Genomic DNA, 20,832 nt, shown 5'->3' on the forward strand with positions numbered 1-20,832 from the left:
ATTTCATTCTAACTGCATAGTTCTTCCCAATGCTAGATGCATGAAGTATCATTGTACCTGATTTCTTATGTTTCTCCTTTTATATCTATTTCAATTTAGTAAAAAAAAAAATAAAAATAAGCACTTACTAACATTATCCTTTTAACACAAAGTATGGTGCCATCTTATAGTTTAGTACATCTTTTTGAAATGCCAATCTCAAATCCAGTGCTTATCATATAAATAACCATAATTTTGCTATTGATTTCAGCATAAAACACAAATTTGTTTTGTCAGAGCTCAATAAAGTAAGTGTGGTTATGTTAAATATATTGAAAATTGCTTGCAGTGCGTGGTCAGGTGCTGCAAGCCCAAGAGGCATGGTCAGTTTTCTGTGTTCTGGAAAAAAAAAAGAAAAGAAAATTGCCCTTCTGTCAGTCCTTCTGTATAAAACAAAAACAAAAAGCCATTGTTCCTTGAATTTCATCCTCCCACCGTTCTCTTCATTTTGGCCAGAAATATTTTGTTTGCCTGAGATTAGCTTACTCTCAGAGAAAATATTTAAGATTGGAATTAGTTCAATTTCAGAATTATCTTTTGCTGATGCCAAATGGTTAATTTCTTGTTAAGAATGATGATTTTATTAATTTTAAAATTTTAACATGTTTTTTATGAGTTCAAGCAATGTGTAAAAAAGTACATAAAGTTTAAAAATGACTCCAAATTCTACCAATAGTGCTAATCTTCATTAATATTAGATAAACATCATTCCAGAAAGTGTTCGCTTCACATATATATTAATATAAGGAAGAAAAAGTAGATGGATAGAAGAATCGTTACATAGTTTCTGCTGTATGTGCTATTTTTCATTAAAATTATTGTTTATAAAAAATAAATGTTATAAAACCTTTAACCATGAGAGATATTATTTACTAAAAGGTCCCCTAAAGTTTAACAGATTATGAAAATTTTGGATTATAATTACATTTAGCTATATTTTAGGCAATATCTCAATTCTGTTAAGGAAATTAGTATTGTCTGTCACTTCTTCATTCTCTTCTTCCCTGACTCCCATTTTTAAATTATGTTACTAATTTAATATTGTAAATTGTAGACACTTACACTCTGTTCTGTGACCATAATTACTGTAATTGTTTAGTCTTAGTGTTATATGTGAATGGATTCGTTGCCCCCTGTGGGCCCCTTTACCATGACTTCTCCATTCCCGAGTTCGTTATTTTGAGTTATATCTTATTTGGCTGAATTTCTGACAGCATGTGTTTCTCAGCGTCAGTCATATAGGCATTATGTGGCAAGTTCTTTCATATTTAGTGATGTCTGCCTTATCCCATTACACTAGAATGACGTGTTGGCTGAGTATAATTTTCTTGAACATACTTTCTTTCCCTCAGACCTTTGTAGTGTTGCTTCACTGTCTTTTGACACTGAATATTGCAGTGGAGAAGTCTGAAGCCAGGCTGATTTTCTTGCCACTTTGTAGGTAACTTGCTTTTTTCCTGGGTCCCAGAGTGTTATTTTTGTAACCAAGAAAGTTCTTGGTTTTACTCTTTTACTGTCCATCATTGTTTTCTGGGATATAATGTATTCTTTCAGTACTAATTTAGTTCTTTCGTTTCTTGGATTATACCCTTAAATACGTTTTCTCTTCCATATATTGGGTTCTCTACTTTAAGGATAACAGTTATCCTTGTGTTGGATTGTCTTTGTCTTTTGTAATTATTATATTCCTTCCAGTTGCTTTCATCTCTGACTTTTCCCCTAAATACAACGCATGCCTTTTTTTTTTTTTTTTTTTTTTCTTTTTTTTTTCTGGCTTAAAACAGCACTTCTTTATTTAGCTCATAGTTCTGTAGGTTAGAAGTCTGGGTGGGCTCAGCTGTGTTTTCTGCTTAGAATTTCACAAAGCCAAAATCAAGCTATCAGCTGGGCTGGGTTCTTACCTGGAGACTCTAGGGGGAAATCTGCTTCTAGGTGTGTTGGCAGATTTCAGCTCCTAGTGCTGAGGCCCAATTTCCTTGCTGGCTTTTGGCCTGGGGTTGCTCTCAGCAATTGGATGCTACTGTCCAGTCTTGGCACGTGGCCTCTCCTTCACAGCCAGCAGTGGTGCCTCAGGTCCTTCTTGTGCTTCAGATCTATCTGAATTCTCCTCCTGCCATCAGTACGTGCTTTATCTTTTTTTTTTTTTTTTTTTTTGCATTATGTTCTTATGGTTGCCATGCCTTTTCATCCTGCTAAAGGGTAAGCAGCCCTGTCCAGCCATTTTATTTGCTCTGATATAAATGTTACTGAATCCACTGTGACTGCATTTCCACATTATTTAAGAGTCAGTTGTTTTCCCCTCTGACCTACAGTTCAGGGATGGAGGTTTTCCTGATTTATATATTTTTCTATATGCTGAGGGTATGGGGGTAGGGCTTAGGAGAGTACATAGATATTAAACATGAAACCTCAGTAATTAAAACAGTGTATGCATGTATTGATATAGAAAGATCATCAGGATATTTTTAAGACAAGAAAAGACTGCCATTATGGAAACAGTTAGAAAAAGAGTATGTATAAATGTGCCTTTATACATTGACTTACATATTTGCTGTTGTATACCTAAAATATATCTCTGGAGCGATAGACAAAGAATTAATTGGTTGCCTGTAGGAAAGACACCTGAGTGGTAGTAGGATGCGATTGGGAGGGAGATTTTTCTCTATGTATCTTTTTATACTTTAAAAGTTTTGAACAGTGTGAATGAATTACTTATTTAAAAACAGGTGAGCTCTTCCTTCTCTTCTGAGATTTAAGTGCTCCGTCCAGGGATTCCTCAGTCCTGTAGAAAGTGTGTTCTGTCCCCATAGGGAACTTTGTACCAGTCTTCCAACTCTGTGTGGGGTCTGAAAGGCTTAGACATCGATGAGGTGGCTTCCAGCTAGTCGCTTCCCCGTCACTTTCCAGTCTCCATGTCTGTCACACTCCAGTCAGAAATTTGTGTTTCTCTCCAAATCCAGCCTGTTAGTGAACATTCCTGTGATTTTGTTGATTCACCAGTATCCCCTTTGGGGGATGGGGACAGAGCAGGAGGCGTGCAATAATCCTTCCTTCTTGGCTAGCACTGTTTAAAATACACGGCATAAACTTGCACCCCATTCCTTTCTGGTTGCTGCTGGTCATTGTTGTTGTTGCTGTTTAATGTTTATTACTTTTACATCCGGAATTTGGGTAGGGTGCCGAGACCAGCTCAGCAACTCGAGGTGAGTGACGGGTGCCGCAAGCTTGAAGAAGACACAGACACAGACTGAAGAGAAAAGTGGGACGGGGGGCTCAAGACCTCTCGGATCAAGAGCCCTGCTGACTTATCCCAGGTTGCTTTTATTGAGTTCGTGGGCTAACATTCTCAGGTTACACTCATAAACAATCAAAGGCCTCACATGACTGAGGCAATTATCTTTGTTTACTTCCTGGGTCTGAGTTGAGCAGGTGTGGATTTGAGCTGGGGGTGGAGAGCAAAACAGCCCTGGGGGCAGAAGACCTTTCTCAAAAGGATTAAGGGTCTGTGCCCCACCCGTGTTGGCCCCTCTGCGACTGTGCCTGTCTTAGGTTGTTCCTCCTCTGAGGAATCTTACCCGTCTTTGGCTAACCAGCCATCCCTCAGGACCAAACAGGGTGATATTAGTCTCCACGCCCCGCACCCTCAGCTCCTCCACTGCTCAAGCAGGACATTCTGAATCCCATCGCTCGGCCCACATACTTCAACACTTTCAATGCTTCAAAAAGGTTCCAGAATGTCTTCCCACAGTAGGGAGATTCTGATTTCAGTTTCCATCATTCAGTTTAATTTCTGGCACCAGCTTTGTGTCCACTGTCTTGCTTGCTAGTGGGCTCTGTCTGAACACCGGCCTACTTTGCTCCCAGCCTGCATTGCTTTTCCTGTTCTTAACGTTCAACCTGGTCTTGGTCACATGTAGCCAATCATCCAGTCCCACTAACCTGGCCCACGTGAGGGTTGCACCAGGCAGGGAGGATTTCTAGTGCTACTCAGCTTTGCAGGGCTCAGCTGTTTGCAGAGCCCTCGGAGCACCCTGGTTCTGGAGAAACAAGAAACGGATTGCCAGATCCCCTTTATACAGCTTTTGCTTACCACATGTACACACACAAGCGCCTGTGTTTCTTTTATCTGCCAATGTTTTGCTTCAAAAAGTTCATCGCCCTTTCAACATAAATTCTCATAATTATTTCTCAAGTTATAACTCTGCCTTGCCAAAGATTTACATTGCTGGCAGAGAGATCTTTCTGAAACCAAGAAGCAGTCATGCCATTTTCCTGTTTACAAATGTTTAGTAGCCTCACATCAACTTCAGGGAAAACGTGCTAAAAATAAAAGCTATCCCAAAGCAAATCAGTTACAGCCTGAGAGTGAGAGTTCATGAGGGCAGGGACATTTCCTTCTCTGTGGTACCCTCAGCAGGAAGAACAGTACCTGGGGCAGAGTAGGTACTCCAGAAATACTTGTTGAATTAAATTAGCAAATAATAGATACCTGGTAATCATTTTGAATGAATTTTGATCTAGTACTAGCTTGCTGATAAGATTGCAGAATCTCTTTGTCATTTGGAAACAGCCAATGGAAGCAATCAACAAGTGTGTGGTTTGGGCCGTTTCAACATGCTCTATTAATGAACATGGTGTTCAGATAAAGAGTAATGGTATAACAGATGTAAACACAGTGGGATTGATGGCAGGAAGGTGAGAGAAGAAAGAGGATCTGGTCTGTCTTATCTGTCTGTATTCCTCATTCCACAAGTATTTGTGGTAACTTAAACACAAAATATAGTAATGTAGTATGCTTCATATTTGGCTTGAAACTTTCTGATTACCAGGTTGCAAAAGGCAACTGAGTTATATAACTCTTATTTTTGGAGAGGAATGATGAGAGGAGAGGAGTAAACACTTCTTAACGTTAAGTTCTATAACAAATTTCCCACTTGGGGCTTTATGTAAGGGACGCTGAGTGATAGGATGGATACTGTACTGCATACCATTCCTACAGCAAATAAGGTAATAATTTTTAACCGGTTCTTATGAAAGCCACCTGATAATAACAGTAAACCCGGCTCAGCGATGTCAGTTCTAATCAGTGCTAAAGTAATATGTTTCACCTGTGTGGCCCTCTGTTGTTTGTCTGACTTGAATCCAAGGATAAGCTTAGAGCCCCTGGCCTTCAGATGGTCTTCTCTGTGAAAGGGCTCCTTCTCCCCATTGGCTTTTTTACTAATCTTTTAGAGAAGGGATTTTGAGATTGGGCTGTCAGGGGAGGGCCAGAAGTGCTATATGTTGGGTAACTGGTTGAGGTAGGTTCATATGCTATAGAAACTAAGTGAGAGTTGGTGTGGATGGCGTCACTTGAAAAAAATTCAGGTGCCTAACTAGGCAGATTCTCTGGGTAGGGAATGCAGAAGCACCTGCAGGGAAAGCCTGAAACGCATCTGCATCAAATTAGAAAGTGTCGATTGGCTTTTTGTGTTCTCATTTTAAATTTACTGCTGGGGCTGTGCTAAAGCAGGCATGCTTGTATGCTGCTGGGGGGCGTGTATATTGATACGAACTTTTTGCTTTTTTTTTTATTATTATTTTTTGGCCACACCATGCGGCATGTGGGATTTCAGTACCTGGACCAGGGATCGAACCCACACCCCCTGCATTGGAAGTGTGGGGATTTAACCACTGGATCAGCAGGGAAGTCCCAATACAAACTTTGTGGAAAGCAATGTGGCGGTGCATTTCAAGAGCTTTAAAGGCATTCATGCCATTTGACCTAGTAGTTATACTTCTGGGAGAACTGTCCCAAGAAAATAATCCTTTTTTTTAAAAAAAGGGTCTAAGCCTCAAAAAATTTTAAGTGTTATTTGTAATACTTCATTACTTCATTTATAGTATCAAGAAATTGGAGCAATTTAAATGTCTTACAGAAGGAGAATAAATAAACAGATATATTCCACTCAAAGGAATATTATGACTCAAGTTAAAATATTTTGAAAACTATGTTGTAAGATAGAAAATTTCTTAAAATGTTAAATGAGAAAAGCAAACCACAAAAGGTATAAACAATAGAAATTGAACTGTATTTAAAAATATGCTTAGAAGAAAAGACTGGTGAGAAATTTACCAGAAAAGTAAATCTTTGTTTTTGGTTACCAAAATTTATTTTTAAGGAAAACAATTAGATAATTTTTGTTCAGCACTTTTGAAAGGGAAACATATATAAATATTCATGTTTCTTATAAAAGGGAGCCTATAAAAGTAGAGAAGGGATAATTAATAAAGCTGTAAATAGCTGAATTGCAATATTCATCTCCAGATCTCCCAGATCCCTCTGTTTAAAGTCACACTTACAAAGCATTCTGATTTTGACAAAAAAGCACCCCTAGATGAGAGTCTAAAATCCCAGTCATTTGGTTATTACAAAGGCTGTGCCTCTATTACAAGTGAATACATTGACATTTTGGTTTGTTAACTAGTCTTCTATGGATTTGACTAATGAGTCAGTCTTCCAGGAGCCTAGTTCTTGCTCATGAGTGGCACAAAATTAGATTTTTGAACTTGGAAATCTGAGGTTCGGATCCTCACCCAAATATAGCAGCAACCCTGTAGCACTGCTCAAACCATTAGCAGTCTAGGCCATTGTTTCAATGGTAAAAGAAGAAAGAGCAGAAATAAAAGGAAAAAAAAAATCATAGTTTTATGTGATGAGTTGGTCTTTGAGTTAAAAAATAAAAAGAAGCTAGAAAGAGTGGTGGTCTTAAGTGGCAAGTACTTAAAAACTCATTTAGGAAAACTTTTGATTGTCAATCTCTTTTAGTTTTTTGTATTTGAAATGTGATCTGGTAAGTATATTCACTTAATGTTTGATTCACTAATTGGCTTCTTTGGCACTATTACATATTACATCACCAGGCTCTGTACTTCATTCATACTTTTTTAAATAGAAGTTTTATTCACATATCATTCAATTCATTCCTTTAGAGTGTACAATTCAATATTTACAGAGTTCTGCAACCATCACCATAATCAATTTTAGAACATTTTCATCACCCGAAAAAGAAACCCTGTACCTGTTGGCAGTCACTCTCCATTTTCTTCCTAACCGCCTAGTCCCAGGTTACCGCTAATCTGCTTTCTGTCTCTATAATTTTGCCTACTCTGGACATTTCAGGTAAATTGAATCATGCAACATGGGGTCTTTTGTAACTGGCTTCTTTACTCAGCATAATGCTTTAAGGTTCATTAATATTGTAGCATGTATCATTACTTCATTACTTTTTATTTATTTTATTTCTAATGTCCCACTGAATGGCTTTGCCACATTTTATTTATCCATTCATTTGTTGATGGACATTTTTAACATTTCCACTTTTTGGCTAATATGAATACCACTACGAACATTCGTGTACTGGTTTTTGTATGGGCATATGTTTTCATTTCTCTTGGGTGTATATATTCCTAGGAGTGGAATTGCTGGGTCATAGGGTAATCCTGTGTTTAACATTTTGAAGCAGACTGTTTTCCAGAGCGTCTGCAGCATTTTCTAATCCCATCAGCAATGCATGAGGGTTCCAGTGTCTCCACCTCCTGTTGGTGACACTTGTTATTATCTTTTCTTAATCTGTCTTCTTAATGATAGGCATCCTAGTGGACGGGAAATGTATCTCATTATGACTTTAATTTGCATTTCCCTAATGATGTCGAGCATCTTTTCATGTGCTTATTGACCATTTGCTTATTTTCTTTGGAAAAATGTCTATTGAAATTCTTTGCCCATTTTTAAATTGGGGTTTTTTTTATTATTGGATTATGAGTTCTTTATATATTTCGTATATATGTTCCTTATTATATATATTTGTAGATATTTTCTCCTATCTCTGGGTTTTCTTCTCACTTTCTTGACGGTGTTCTTTGAAGCACATAAATTTTTAATTTTAATAAAGCCCAATTTTTTTTCTTATGCTTTTGGTATCATATCTAATAAACCATTGCCTAATCCAAGGTCACAAAAGTTTACATCTATGTTTTCTTCCAAGAGCTTTATAATTTTACCTCTTACATTTAGGTCTTTGATCCATCCTGAGTAATTTTTTGTATAAGAAAGTGTCCCAGCTTCATTCTTTAGCATGTGGATATATCCAGTTGTCCCAGTACCATCTGTTGAAAAGACAAATATTTTTCCATTGACTTGTCTTGGCACCCTTGTTGAGAATCAAGTGACTGTAAATGTGAGGGTTTATTTCTGGACTCTCAATTCTATTCCATTGATTTATATGTCCATACATTTACATTTTTCTTTTATTCATTCTACAAAGGTTTATTGAACATCTTTACACGCCAGGCATTGTACTTGACGTGTCTATCTTACTTGCTTTTGAGAACCAAACCATATCTATTCAGAGCCCAAATCTTCTTTAAAACTCCTTGTAATAGGATACAGCGTCTCTTTTTTCTTAATGAGATACAATTTTCTTTCATAGCCAGATCAATAGAGTTTTATATGATTTGCACGTGGTCTTTTGGCAAGTTGTAGTTTGTCCAACTATATAAATGTCTAGAAGTCTGAGTGTATTTTAGAGGGCTTGAAAGAATGAAAATTGATCAGGGATAGTCCACTGAATGTATTGAAGATGAGGTTAGTTTTAAAGTGGAAGAAGAATTTATAACCCGTGATGAGGGGTTCTTGGCAGGTGTGGGGTTGCCCACGTGCAAGTTGACAGGGCCAGGAAGTTGGTAAGTCTAGTTGCTGGTAGCAGTAAGACCAGAGAGAAATGGTGGGGGGGTGGGGGGGTTCCTGGACTGCATACCCATAATTCTGCTTCCAGATTTTATTTTTGTAGCGGCTCCTTGCCAGTGTAAAGTTTAAAAGAAAAGAGAATGTTTTCAGATAATGACTTATTGCTGGGTTTAAGATGAAATAAGGGAGGGAAGAATTTTATATGGTGGTGGTGGCTGGTCTCTAGACTGTGGTTGTAGGACTTGAAGGGAGAAGCCAAAGATAAGTAGTTAGCAGAACTTGCTGACCATCTAAAATAACTAAACATGATTCCAGTGTTGTAACTTGAGGACATTGGGAAGATATTGTACCAATACTTACTGTAATGAATAAGGTGAGAAGAAATGGTATATAAACTTTGATTTTGTCCACTTGTTGGCAAAATCTTCAGGTGGGTTATAAAAGATGCCAGCTTAATCATAAGATAGTGTATCATATCAAGTCTGATATCCAGGAGCTTCCAATATTCCATTGACACAAATACGGTTGATTTTCTTTCCATAGTTGCCTGTTCATTTTTGAAATGCATATTATAAAATGAGCTTTCAATGTCTAATTTTAAAGATTAAGCAGTGGCTTTATTTTCTCTACCCATGTAAGTGTTAAAAATATTGTGCTTTGTCAGTGGTTTTGAAAGACCTATGAAAGGTGCCTAGACTCCATGGTTTGCAATTGCCATTAACAGTATTGTTTTGAGGGAGGAAAGAAGTTTTAATATTGACTACGTTGAAAAACATAGTCTATATAGCAATGTAGATAAGTTTCAGCTGCTTAAAATTTGGGTGTTTTAGAAAATCTGTTACATTTTGAAACTTAGTACATTTATTTACCCATCCTAAAATTTCTTTCAGGAATTGTTCCATCTTCTGTTGTCCTGACTTCTTTCCAGGTGATGTCAAGAGTTTTTCTAATATGGGCAGTAACGCATAGCGTCAAAGAGGTAAGCGTTTCAATAGACAAAAATAAAATACCATCAGAATTAACAAACGTTAGTCAACTTTTCTTTCTCACATGTGTGTTATGGCTGAAGATGAAACCCCAGGTCATATCACAATAGCCCAGATAAAATTCACTTGTACTATAGGAATTGGGTTACTAGTGGGAAACACACCCCAAATATGTAGTGTTGTAAAGAGAAGATTGATTACACAAAGTCCTGAAATCGCAGATCCCTTGGAGCTTTGGCTGGTGTAGATGTGGTCTGCACCACAGTTATATTTTTCTGGCGACTGTCTTGCTCCAACACCATAAACTCTGGACATCTTCATCCTTGTAGTGGGACCGTTGGGGAAGTGAGGGACATTAATTCATTCCCAGAACAGTCCAAAACTTTGTAGGACCAGGAGACACAAACTTGTTCCACCCACCCCACCAGGATTAATGAAACTCCCAAGTGTGCTGAGTCTTCTGAGAGGTGAGTGCTCTCCTGGGGGTCTGGGGTGGTAGATACCCAGGTAGGCCCAGGGGTGCTTCTTGTAAGAACTGGAGGGAGAAAGCCATCGTCACCATGGGTGTAAATCCACAATGAAGCTTTCAGTTTTCTGGTATCGGGGGAGGGAGTTGTTTTCCAGTATGTTTTTGCTTTTTAAAAGTCAGTTTTTACTTGCTAAGTCACTGTGAGGTCGAGTGCCTGTAGCCACAGGAATACTCAGTTTTCAGTTTTCCAGCCCAGGTAACTTATCACTAGCGTTGGGTTCTTTTGCCTCATGAAATGCACTAATCCATCAGCATTATTCTGGTGTTTTCTTTGTCTTCTGTTACTCTCCAATCCCTATCAAAACATTTTGTTTTTCAGGATTTATTTACACAGTTTCATTTGTATTTTAACTAAGGATTTTTTAAACCTTTTTACTGGCATGTGATATACATACAGAAACATGCACATAGTTAATGAGTTTTTAACCAAAATTGACTTATTGTTTTTGTTATAGATCCACAGACTTTTTCTTTTAAGCTCTTTCACTCCTTGAAGATGTCTGTCTACACTTTCTACGTAGGAAGAATGTAAAACAGTCTCAGACTTTTACGTGATCACTTTTTAGAGTGGTCACATTTCTTAAAAAAAAAAAAAAAAATCAAAAACAGGCACATAAGTCCTAATGTAGCATATTGCCCCTTGTATTCATTCTCAATTATTTCTGGAGTAAGGAAAAGTTACTCTCTTCACTGCTTTTAAAGTCGTTTCTATAAATCATTTTTAACCTGTATTTCGTCCTCCTTTACTTTTGTGTATCCTCTCTTTCCTTTCTGTTTTAACCAGCAACTCATATTTTTAATTTCCCAGTAGTCTTAAGTGACCTGAACTTTCTTCCTAATAGTAACTCGTTTATATTCTTAACCAGGTAATTGTGTACTTTCAACAATTAGATGTTAGGTACGTGAAGATGGACTGTTGTCAACTATGGAGCGTTTAGTCAGTTTGCCAGTGGTGTCAGATACCAGGTGTCCAGGAGCTGGTGCTCCAGCTGACAGATTCTTCATGGCCTCTGCTCCTCTGCTCTGCTGCAGTGACCACTCCTCTGCTCCTTAGTACTTCTGGCAAAGGAGGTGGGCAGGTAAATCAAAAATGCTTACAATTCAAGTTAAGCAATGGTAACCATATTGCTGTTACTTACCAGCATTTTCCAGGATTTCCTGGGCAGAGCAGTAAGACAGCTTGTCTTAAAAAGCCATTAAATGTCTCTGTGGCTTACAGGTATGTGGACTTGGCCATTGCCCTCGGTAACCACCTGCCTGAGAGATGCGCAGACTTGGCATTGAACAGATGGTTTTACATGTAGTGTCATATTTGAGCCTTACGGTAATTTAAGTTATATGCTTGTTATATTTGCATATTCGAAATTGTTTCTCTGCAACCAAACTTACCCAGTTGCTACTATTGTTAACATATCATTTTCTTAGGAATGTAGTAAATTTTATTGTCTTTCTTCCACCTCTTGAGTCCTCTTTTTTTCACATATACCCTGTTGATTAATTGACTCACTTCTTTGTCATGTAGAGAGGATTCATGGTTTCTGCTGTTGCACGCTCACACTTCTTTTCTCCTCATTCCCCTTTCCTCTGAGAAGAACCCATTGGTGGTTTTGTTTGTGGAAGCAGATTCCCTCCTGGCCCACCCCAGGCTGCTCATAGCTCACTTGGAAGCCTGCTGCCGTGGCGTCTCAGAGGCCAGCCTGCTCTCTGTCACCTGTTCCTCCCCCACTTCTCTTGGCCAAAGGCTATTTTTCCTGCCACAGTTTCATGTGAGCTATAATTCAGTTTGTTCTATACAGCATTACATATGGCTTCCCTGTTAAACTGCCATTTTCCGGTTTGCTGAAACATCTTTAAAATATCTTTATTTTCCTTATGTTCAGATTTATTTATTTTGATGGTGGGAACCACACAGCTAATGCATAGGGAAATTGACCTCATAAATAACTGCTTAGTAAAATATATCTCACTTTCTCATAGTAATATGCAAATTCTTTTCACAGCACTCTGCTTTCATTCTCAGTTTCTTTTTACATCATATTTCCTCTTAAGTGGACACAGATTCTTCATTTTCATAACATTACATTTGGATTTGGGCTCTCGTTCCACATCCTCTGGCCTGCTTACATTCTCCGTGCTCATTCCCTGTGTTTTCTGTAATTGTACGTGATGCACCAAGGTATAACCTGTGTACCTTCTAAGACTAGATACTACATTTTTCATATTTGAAGTATATTTCCTTTTAAGAGGCCCTATAGGACATGCATCCTTCCTTGTCATTTTAATTCTCTACTGCATGGAATGCCAGTCACATAAATGTTGCCAGGTGTATCATAGAACTAAAAGGTGATCAGGTGATTTTCTTTTATGGTATATAAGGATCCAGAACCACTAGCAGGACACCTTGATGAGCAGGATACTAAAGAAAAAATGTGTCTATGCTCGAAAGCTTTTTCTTGACCTAACATAGCAAATAACCTTCCCACTTCCTTCCTATTAAAGGGATTTTTTTATGTAAGCAAGGTAAAGCTTCTGATAAAACAGACAACAAGCTCGGGGAGGGGACAAAGGGGGACACAGGAGGGAACAGAAATTCTAGCTCACCTGTGTGCTGTCCAGCTTTCCCACCTGACCCCCAGAGCTGAGCTGGCTGCTTCTCCACCTCTTGGCCAGGCTGGCCACTGCTGCCGCCGTGGGCTGCGCGCTGCTGTGGGCAACTGTTCCCCTCACCCTCTGTTTGGCTCTGTGTCTTTGTCTCCTCGTTGAACTGAAACAAGACTGACATTTTTCAGAGTGAAGTGCAGTGGGAAATGCCACCTTCTGTCCCTCACTATGACCCCTCTTCAGAAACAGACAAGTCCATGGGACACATGTTTCTCCTTGTCCAAAAGTAGCTAAGCCAAGCCCCAGGTTCCTGGACACTCAGGTAAGCCTTTTCCTGGCCCAGCCCTCTTTGGAGAAGCCCCCACACATTCTCTCCTGAGTTCTTAGCATAAGATCGCAGTGTTCTTGGAGCAGAAGTCCCAGGTCACTGCCTTGGGAGGCAGTTGAGTAAGAAGTTGCTGGGCTCTCACTGTGACTTTAGCCTACGGGCAATGAACACCTCTGACACTTTACTTGGGCTAATTTGTGTAAAATGGAGCTATACCCTGGAGTGCTGAGCAGTCTCTCCTTTCTTCCTCACCCTTTGCCACCGTTGGAGAAAAGGATGTTTTCCCACGTTCCTCTGGAATGTTCTGTGAATTCTCCGGATTTCACCAGTCAGCTGTTTCCCGCTTCTTTCTGGCGTGCCACTGGGCTTTGCTAACTTTCCAGCAAAGGGCTTGCAGAAAACTTGTCATCAGGGTTTAAGAAAGTTAGAACCCTCCAGTTACTTACCATGTTGCTGATTTTTGTTGTTTGATGCATTATAGTTTACAGAGGGCTAATTAAAATATATTAAAATATATTCTAAATTATTATATATTGTTTTATATTATCTATTATATATTATCTATATATTATTTTATATAATTATATATAATTTATATAATGTTATAAATTATATTATAAATGTATTATAAATATTATAAATTAAAATATAATTATTCACTCTTGACAAGTGTCTCTTGAGGTAGGTTGTAGTCTACATTTAAAGTTTAGAAGCTAACGAGACAAATGACTGTCTGTCAAATGGCAGAGTTGAAAGCAGACTTCTGAATTAAAAGCCTTCCCACTGCAGCAGAGCTTGCTGTCACCAGTTAGAAATGTGATGTAACAATAGAAATATGATGTAATAACATCCTTACTTTTGTGTGCTAACCATACTTTCTCTATCCCATGTGGAGTTGAAAACCCCCATCTCAGACCCAGAAGCACTTTTCCTCTTCAGTAGTTCTGTCAGACCATGTGCATGTTGAGATGTGACTCTCCAGTCAGATCGTTTACACATGACATATACAGATCAGTGGTAGGCCCTGGGTGCTTGTCTGCAACGCTTTGCCTGTGTGCTTCTCTACTTTTAGCACTCATTTCAGGGCACCCAGATAGATCCCTCCAATTAATTGGTCTTTCTCCTTGGAAGTTCCAAGGTTATTTTTCATACTTGGGTTTATGGACTATTTGGAACAGAATTACCCAGAAAGCTTCTTAAAAATACATCTTCCACGTCCCACCCCACATTTGATGCAGGTTTTTGGGAGTAGAGACAGAGAATCATCACAGCTATTAAGTTCCTTGGATAATTTGATGAATTCTAGGGTTTGAGAAGTGCTCTAATGTTGTGCTGTAATTTTTACTTGACCTTTTTTCTTGATTTTACTTCCCAGTTCTGTTTAGTCTCCTTGAGGCCTAACCAAATCTCACCATCTCTGTCCCAGATCTGAGAGCCACAGTCTCATTCTTAGAGAATGAAAGCCTGGAGTTCCCTCACCCAGCTAAGTGGAGGGACTGGAGTTTCGGGCACCTTCCCCAAAATCCAGTGTCTGCAGAGCCGAGGCTCACCTGCATATAAGAGGACACTTAAGGGACCCACCTTGAAGGCAGAGGCAGATTTGAAACCATGGCATTAAAGAAGCTAAACTAGCATTTGTTTGGGGGGTGGGTTGCAGGGAAGGGCTCTTGGGCATGTTCTTCTTGTTGCCTGGTGAACGCCAGCAGGTAGATCGTTTATGACATCATTTCCACGCAAGGAAATACTGCACAAACATCTCTCTTCTTGGGTTTTCTCAAGAAATGTCACTTTCCTTGGACAGTTTTGTTATTTTCTAGGTAAGCCAAACTCAGAATTCTAGAACACGGAGGCCCAGCAGCCATAATTTACATGAGGGGTTGGTGAGTGTGGGCTTCAGCACTTACCGTGTGGCTTAGGACAGAGCACTTCCACTTTCTGAGCCTTGTTTTTCTCATCAGTGACATGGTCATGCTAATATCTGCCCTGCTCATGTCACAAAGTGTGTGTGAAGATTCACTGAGAGGAATACATGAAAACAAGGCAGCAGGGTTTAGAAATCAAGGGCTCTAGCATGCAGTTTTTTGCTGAGCAGCTTCTGAAACCCCTTATAAAGCAGTTTCACTTCAGAAGGAATGCTTCCTTTATAGATGTAGCACAGTTTTCTTTTTCTTCCTCTTTTCCTCTCCTTTTTCACTCTTGTGGAAGCTAAAGGACGAAGCATGGTGGTATCCTGACTCCACGCTCCGTTTCCTGTTGCGTTGCATTGTAGGTTTTCTTTCTCTGCTGGGCGCTCCGGCTGGGTTCGCGGCACGCTTGCACTCCTTGCCACCTCCTGAGGTTGCTCCCTTGTTAGCATATTTCCTGTGGCTGCACGTGCTCCTTGTTGTCCGTAATGGCTGTCCGTGAACATGGCCTTTTGATGAGGCAGGAAGGGCGCCTTCTTATCCTCATCCCGGTGAGGAGCTGAGTAGGCTGCGTCTGGGGCACGTAGGTCCCTCCTTAGGGACTGTGCCTGGACCAGAAGCCACGCCACTGTCTTCTAGCCCAGGGCCCTTCCATAGTGACGTTCCATCTCGGTTAGCAAAGGACATGGGGATATATTCAGTATCTTTTGGCCCCTTGAGTGCTAAATGTGTAAAGTTCTCCACCCTACTGCATCTACTCCCTTGCTTTCTATTTTGAATATTTCTGTAGGTGGATTTGCATCACCTTCACTTTTAAAATTAGCACCTCTCCTAAAGGTAGAAAACCTCATTATTTGATTTTTAATCAGACACTGTCAGACTTCAGACAACCCCGAGACAGATGTGGCAGTACTTTAATGCCACTTCCGCATCTGTTAATAATGGACACTTGATAGTGTTACTTTTCTCAAGGCTGGATGGTTCACGTTGACATTGCATATATTTAGCGTAGGTGATTTTGGCAAAATCAGGGTGTCTGTTTTTCTCTCAGTATTTTTCTGTCCCTTTCCAACATTTTCTTGAACTGTGTATAAAAATTGTGTTTCACAATATTGCAGAATATTTACATCCTTTTGGGTTCAGCGTAGGTTCACTTAAGACATCCCATGTTGCATCTTTCTCCCGTTGTCTTAGTTCTTTTGTAGCCGTTGGAAAACTCCAGTGGAATTCCTTTGTTCAAAATGTGTTATACTCTGTTCTTTGGTAATTAAGTCAGTTATGTTTAAAATAAAACATCTTAAACCATGCAAGCCAGCGTTACCACTACATCCTACAAGAACATAGCCCCCTTTGTCAGTGAATACTTGAATAGGTTCCAGGCTCAACAACATCAGGAAATCAGTGTCATTGGTGTTTAATGTTAATCTCTTTCTCCTCTGGGCTCTCCCCCACTGCACCCTCCTCCGTTACTGACCCTGTGTCCCCACAAACGCCCTCACACTTGAAGTTTCTCAGGACCTTTTCTCTTGCTCTCTTACCCCAAGGGCTAAATCTGACATCCTCCATTCCCATTTCTCAATTCTGGCATGAGAGGGAGCAGTGACACAGACAGACTCCCTGGAAGACTGCACAGTTATCTTCATTCGGGGGAATGTCACGCAGGGCAGGCAGGGCCAAGGCCTGACCTGTCAGCTGCAAAAGGAAGTGTCCCACTGTTACGAGGTTTCTCTGGGACCCAAAGCCAGGCCTGCCCCAGCCTGCCCAGTGCAGTCTGTCCCGCAGGTGGCCAGGCCTTTCAGACCTGAGCACTATTGGCTTCTTCTTTCCCTCTGCCCCAGAACTTCCAGATCTTGGGTTTCCCAGTGCATTTACATTTCACTTAGCCTTTTAAAATATTACTCTGGAACCCCTCTCCCCCATTTGATTGATGTTTTGGATGTGTCAGTGGTGTCTCCTCCTTTCCTTCTGTTTTTGATAATGAAATTTCTGACAAAGAAGCTTATTGTTGGAATGCATCCTCTTCAAGCATAAGACATTTTCATGTTATTGGGTAGTATCTTAATAAAACTGCTGCTACTTACAAATAGTAAGAAGCCTGTTTAGAGCTAAATCTGGATACTTGGAGTCCTAAGACTAACAAAAATGTTTGACTTCTGGCAGTAGGAAACTCGTGGAAAAGGAATGAGTGACAAGAGAGAAAAAAAAATGTTACCTTGGGTGTAAAATAGTAGTTTCCCAAAGAAGCACCTGAGATGAGATTTACAGGCTGGGAGCCTGCGTGGTTTCAGCTTTGGTTGTATGTCCTGAGCTTGAGTTGAAGCATAACCCAGGGAAGTAAGCCTGTGTCATAGAACTGTGCTGCCAAGTTGTACTGTCACTGGAGAGTTACCAGTAACTGAATTCTGACACTCAAACCAGCTTTCATCTATGGTTTGAAAGTGAAGTGAATTCAGATGTTTATTTCAAGCCAAAAAAGGTAACTTATTGATCCCGTATAGTGATAGAAACACGTTGGTTACCAACATTTTTCTTTTGGATATTTCCTCCATCCCAAGACTGTACGAAGGAACTCTTGGTAATGGCAGAAGTGTTCTGTGTCCGTGCTGTTCGATAATAGTAGCTGCTTGTTGTATGTGAACACATATTGAACCCTTGAAATGAAGTTGGAGTGACTGAGGAACTGAATTCTAATGTAATTTAATTTTAAGTAGCCACATGTGCGTGGAGTTTACTGTATTGGACAGTGTAGCTGTGATTGTTAAGTGTAATATTATTTACCATTCTCTTTAGTTCAGTCAGTTAGGTCCCATATATTTTATCTCATGTGCATGACTGTATGATTCAAAACAAAAGAAAACAAAAACAAGTAGCCAAAGGAAATTTACATGGTATACTTGGTATGCTGTGTTCTTTAAATCCGGGGATTTTTTTTTTAGTGCTCTAGATTAAATTGCTATAAAAATCCTAATTGCAGGTGTGGGAAATAGTGTGGGTGATATACTCAGCTGTTGCAGACGTAGCAGTTGATTAACTGGTGGGGCAGGAGGCCACACAAGCCCCATCTTTCAGATTGGCCTCTGCAGTGGATTCAGCATGATAACATGTCCCACGTTTGCCTTTGTTGAAAACCGTTCCACGGGCCTTTTCTCTCCGTTCGAGTTCAAAGATACCATAGAAATGTAGTCGACATTGTTATCCCAGGGAGCGCCGACTCTCATTTCTCACTGTGAAAGTGAGGTGACTGGCATGCATCATGAGCATTGCTGAAATATGTCAGCAAAGTCAGGGAAAGTTACAAATTACTCGCTCTAAACTGCTTTTACACAGGTGTGCTCCACGGTGCAATGAGTGGCATTTTTAAAGCATTGATTAATAGTCATTTGAAAACTTTTAATATGTAGGAGGAGGAACTCTCTTAAATTATCTGCTCCTTTGCCAAATCATCCTTTACATATACTGTAGCTTTTTTAATATAACTGTATTTTCAGCATGAATATGGAGTACCAGATAGTTTAATTAAAAATACGTAAATTGCCAAGAATACCATTACGTTCAGTCTCCTGACAGTTGACCTGCCCAGTGAATGCAGCAGGTAACTGGTCGCAGTGAGAATCTTGAAGATGACGGGAACCTGAAGAAATCATCTCTATCCCCCTGCTTCCATGAAATATATGTGAAGTGTATTTCCATAGCTTCCGGGAAGAAGGTTCAATAACCTTTTTTACCTGTCCATATCAAGAAACCGTGTATAATCAGGAAGCTCTCATTAAAAGCTGTGATGCATCACGGATAAAATAAAGTGCATTACTAAGTCGTCTGCATTTTCCAGAGAGAGGACCCTTTTCAAGTCGGAAGTGAAACCCTGGTGCGCTTCGGGAATTTGTAAGACGTGACTTGATATACATGTGTGGATGTGTGTGGAAGCATGCTGAAGGTATGCTTGCATTTGGAAGGGAGGGAGAGGGCTAATTACTAGGCTTGATGCATTAAAGACTTTTAACTTGTCTTTAAATTGCCGCCATAATTGTTTGTTTTTAACAGGATGAGGTTTGTCATCTTCTCCCCTTTACTATATTTTGCTCTGGCAAAAAAATTACCAGGATAACCAAAAACTTGATAATCAAATTAACCAAGTTTTTATACGCTCCTTGATAGTTTTTAAAATGTTAGAGTTTTTCAGATACTCATATTACATTTGTGTAGCACTTTGCCATCTGTAGCAGAGCTTATCAGCTGACACCAGATGTCTGTCCCACAGGTGGGTGTTAAAAGAAAGTTCAAGGAGAATATGATTACTAAAGGGTGTATGTCATCTCAGAAGAAAGGCAGTGCTCACCTCAGCTAGTGATTGGCAGGCAAATCCATCGAGTGTTATGCAGTCACTTTTTTAAGAAAAAGCAGAAATAGAGGTTTCATATTTTTTTAAAAATCTGTAACTTAAAAAACTGGCTCAAATATTTTTTAAAGCACTGTGCAAACTCAAACAGAATATCTGTGGACCAGGATCATGGGCCATTGTTTTAATATTTATGCTCCAGGAGATGGTATTCATAGCCTTTGGTGGGGTTTTTTGTTGTTTTGGTTTTTTGTTTGTTTTGTTTTTATTGGGGCCTTTGTTTTTATTTTCTGTCTTACTGACATTTTTGCAATTCTTAAACCCTCATAGAACTAAAGAACCGTGACATTTCACAGTGTATATTGCCAATTTCATGTTCTTTTGATCATGTCAGTTACATCTCTGACAGCGATCAGGCCTGTCCCCTCTAGAATGCCGGGTGGGCACACGGGAATGAAGCAGTTAGAGGTCGGGGGGCAGACGGAGGGTGGCATCCCCCAGCTCTCCCCATGCAGCCACAGTAACCTCCTGCTGGGAGTATTGTTTTCAGGCTGTCTTGCTATAGTTAAAGGACTGTTGCTTCATAGAATACTTAGACTGTATTGAATGTATATGATCAAGGTGGGACTAATTATGACCCCATTCTGAGGCGGTCCTCGTGCTTGAGTTTGGTTGAAGGAAATAGTTGCATGAAAACTTTTCAGTTAATAACATGCTCTTTGGAGGTGAGAAAATCAAACAGAACTCAGGAAGAGCATTGGGAAAGGCTAGCAGCTGGGGAGATCCTTAGACATCCCAGAGCTGGTACAGCCAATGCCTTTAACACTTAAACCACAAAAAGCAAAACAACAACGAAACAAAGTGTTATCTTGGTAATTAAGCCTAAGAGGCAGCCAGCAGGCTGTATGGGTCCCAGCAGTGGCTAGCACAGGTAGTAGAAACTTAATAAGTATTTGTTGAACTGAATCTTTCTTTCATGGAATAATAATAATAACTGCTATATATTAAATGGCTAACATTTTACGAAGCACTTGATAGGTTTTTCTAACCTCCTGTGAACCATGCGAAGGCAGATAGTACCTCAGTTTCCATATGCAGAAGCTGAGGCTGGGAGAGGATAAGGACATGCAGCCTGGAAGCCTGGAGGTCTGTTTGATTCAAGAGTTGCAGTGATTGGAGAAGAGGCTAGTTGTAGGCACCTGCCCCTCTTCCTTCATGTTTCCCGGGAAATGGGCTGAGCAGATAAGTAGCATTAAAGTTGGACTAATGGGAACATGTTAGCATTCGGACCTGCATATCTGACTTTGTCATAAATACAAAATTGGTTGTGCATTGCTTGCTGACTGCATGCTTATACATTTTTCTCATTGCATGTTCAGAA

At 39.7% G+C, this 20,832-nt stretch overlaps 1 protein-coding gene across 3 annotated transcripts in view; it reads left to right on the forward strand.

The window, feature by feature from the left end:
• Window positions 1-20,832, forward strand: part of HACD2 (3-hydroxyacyl-CoA dehydratase 2) — a 92,483-nt gene that overhangs the window by 53,064 nt on the left and 18,587 nt on the right. For all 3 annotated transcript variants that reach the window (XM_057696890.1, XM_057696893.1, XM_057696891.1), the window contains exon 4: window positions 9,658-9,746. In XM_057696890.1, the coding sequence (XP_057552873.1) occupies window positions 9,658-9,746 (89 nt within the window). The remainder of the gene's footprint in view (window positions 1-9,657; window positions 9,747-20,832) is intronic.

The sequence above is a fragment of the Hippopotamus amphibius genome, chromosome 10 (genome assembly GCF_030028045.1).
Source record: "Hippopotamus amphibius kiboko isolate mHipAmp2 chromosome 10, mHipAmp2.hap2, whole genome shotgun sequence".
NCBI classification, from domain to species: domain Eukaryota; kingdom Metazoa; phylum Chordata; class Mammalia; order Artiodactyla; family Hippopotamidae; genus Hippopotamus; species Hippopotamus amphibius.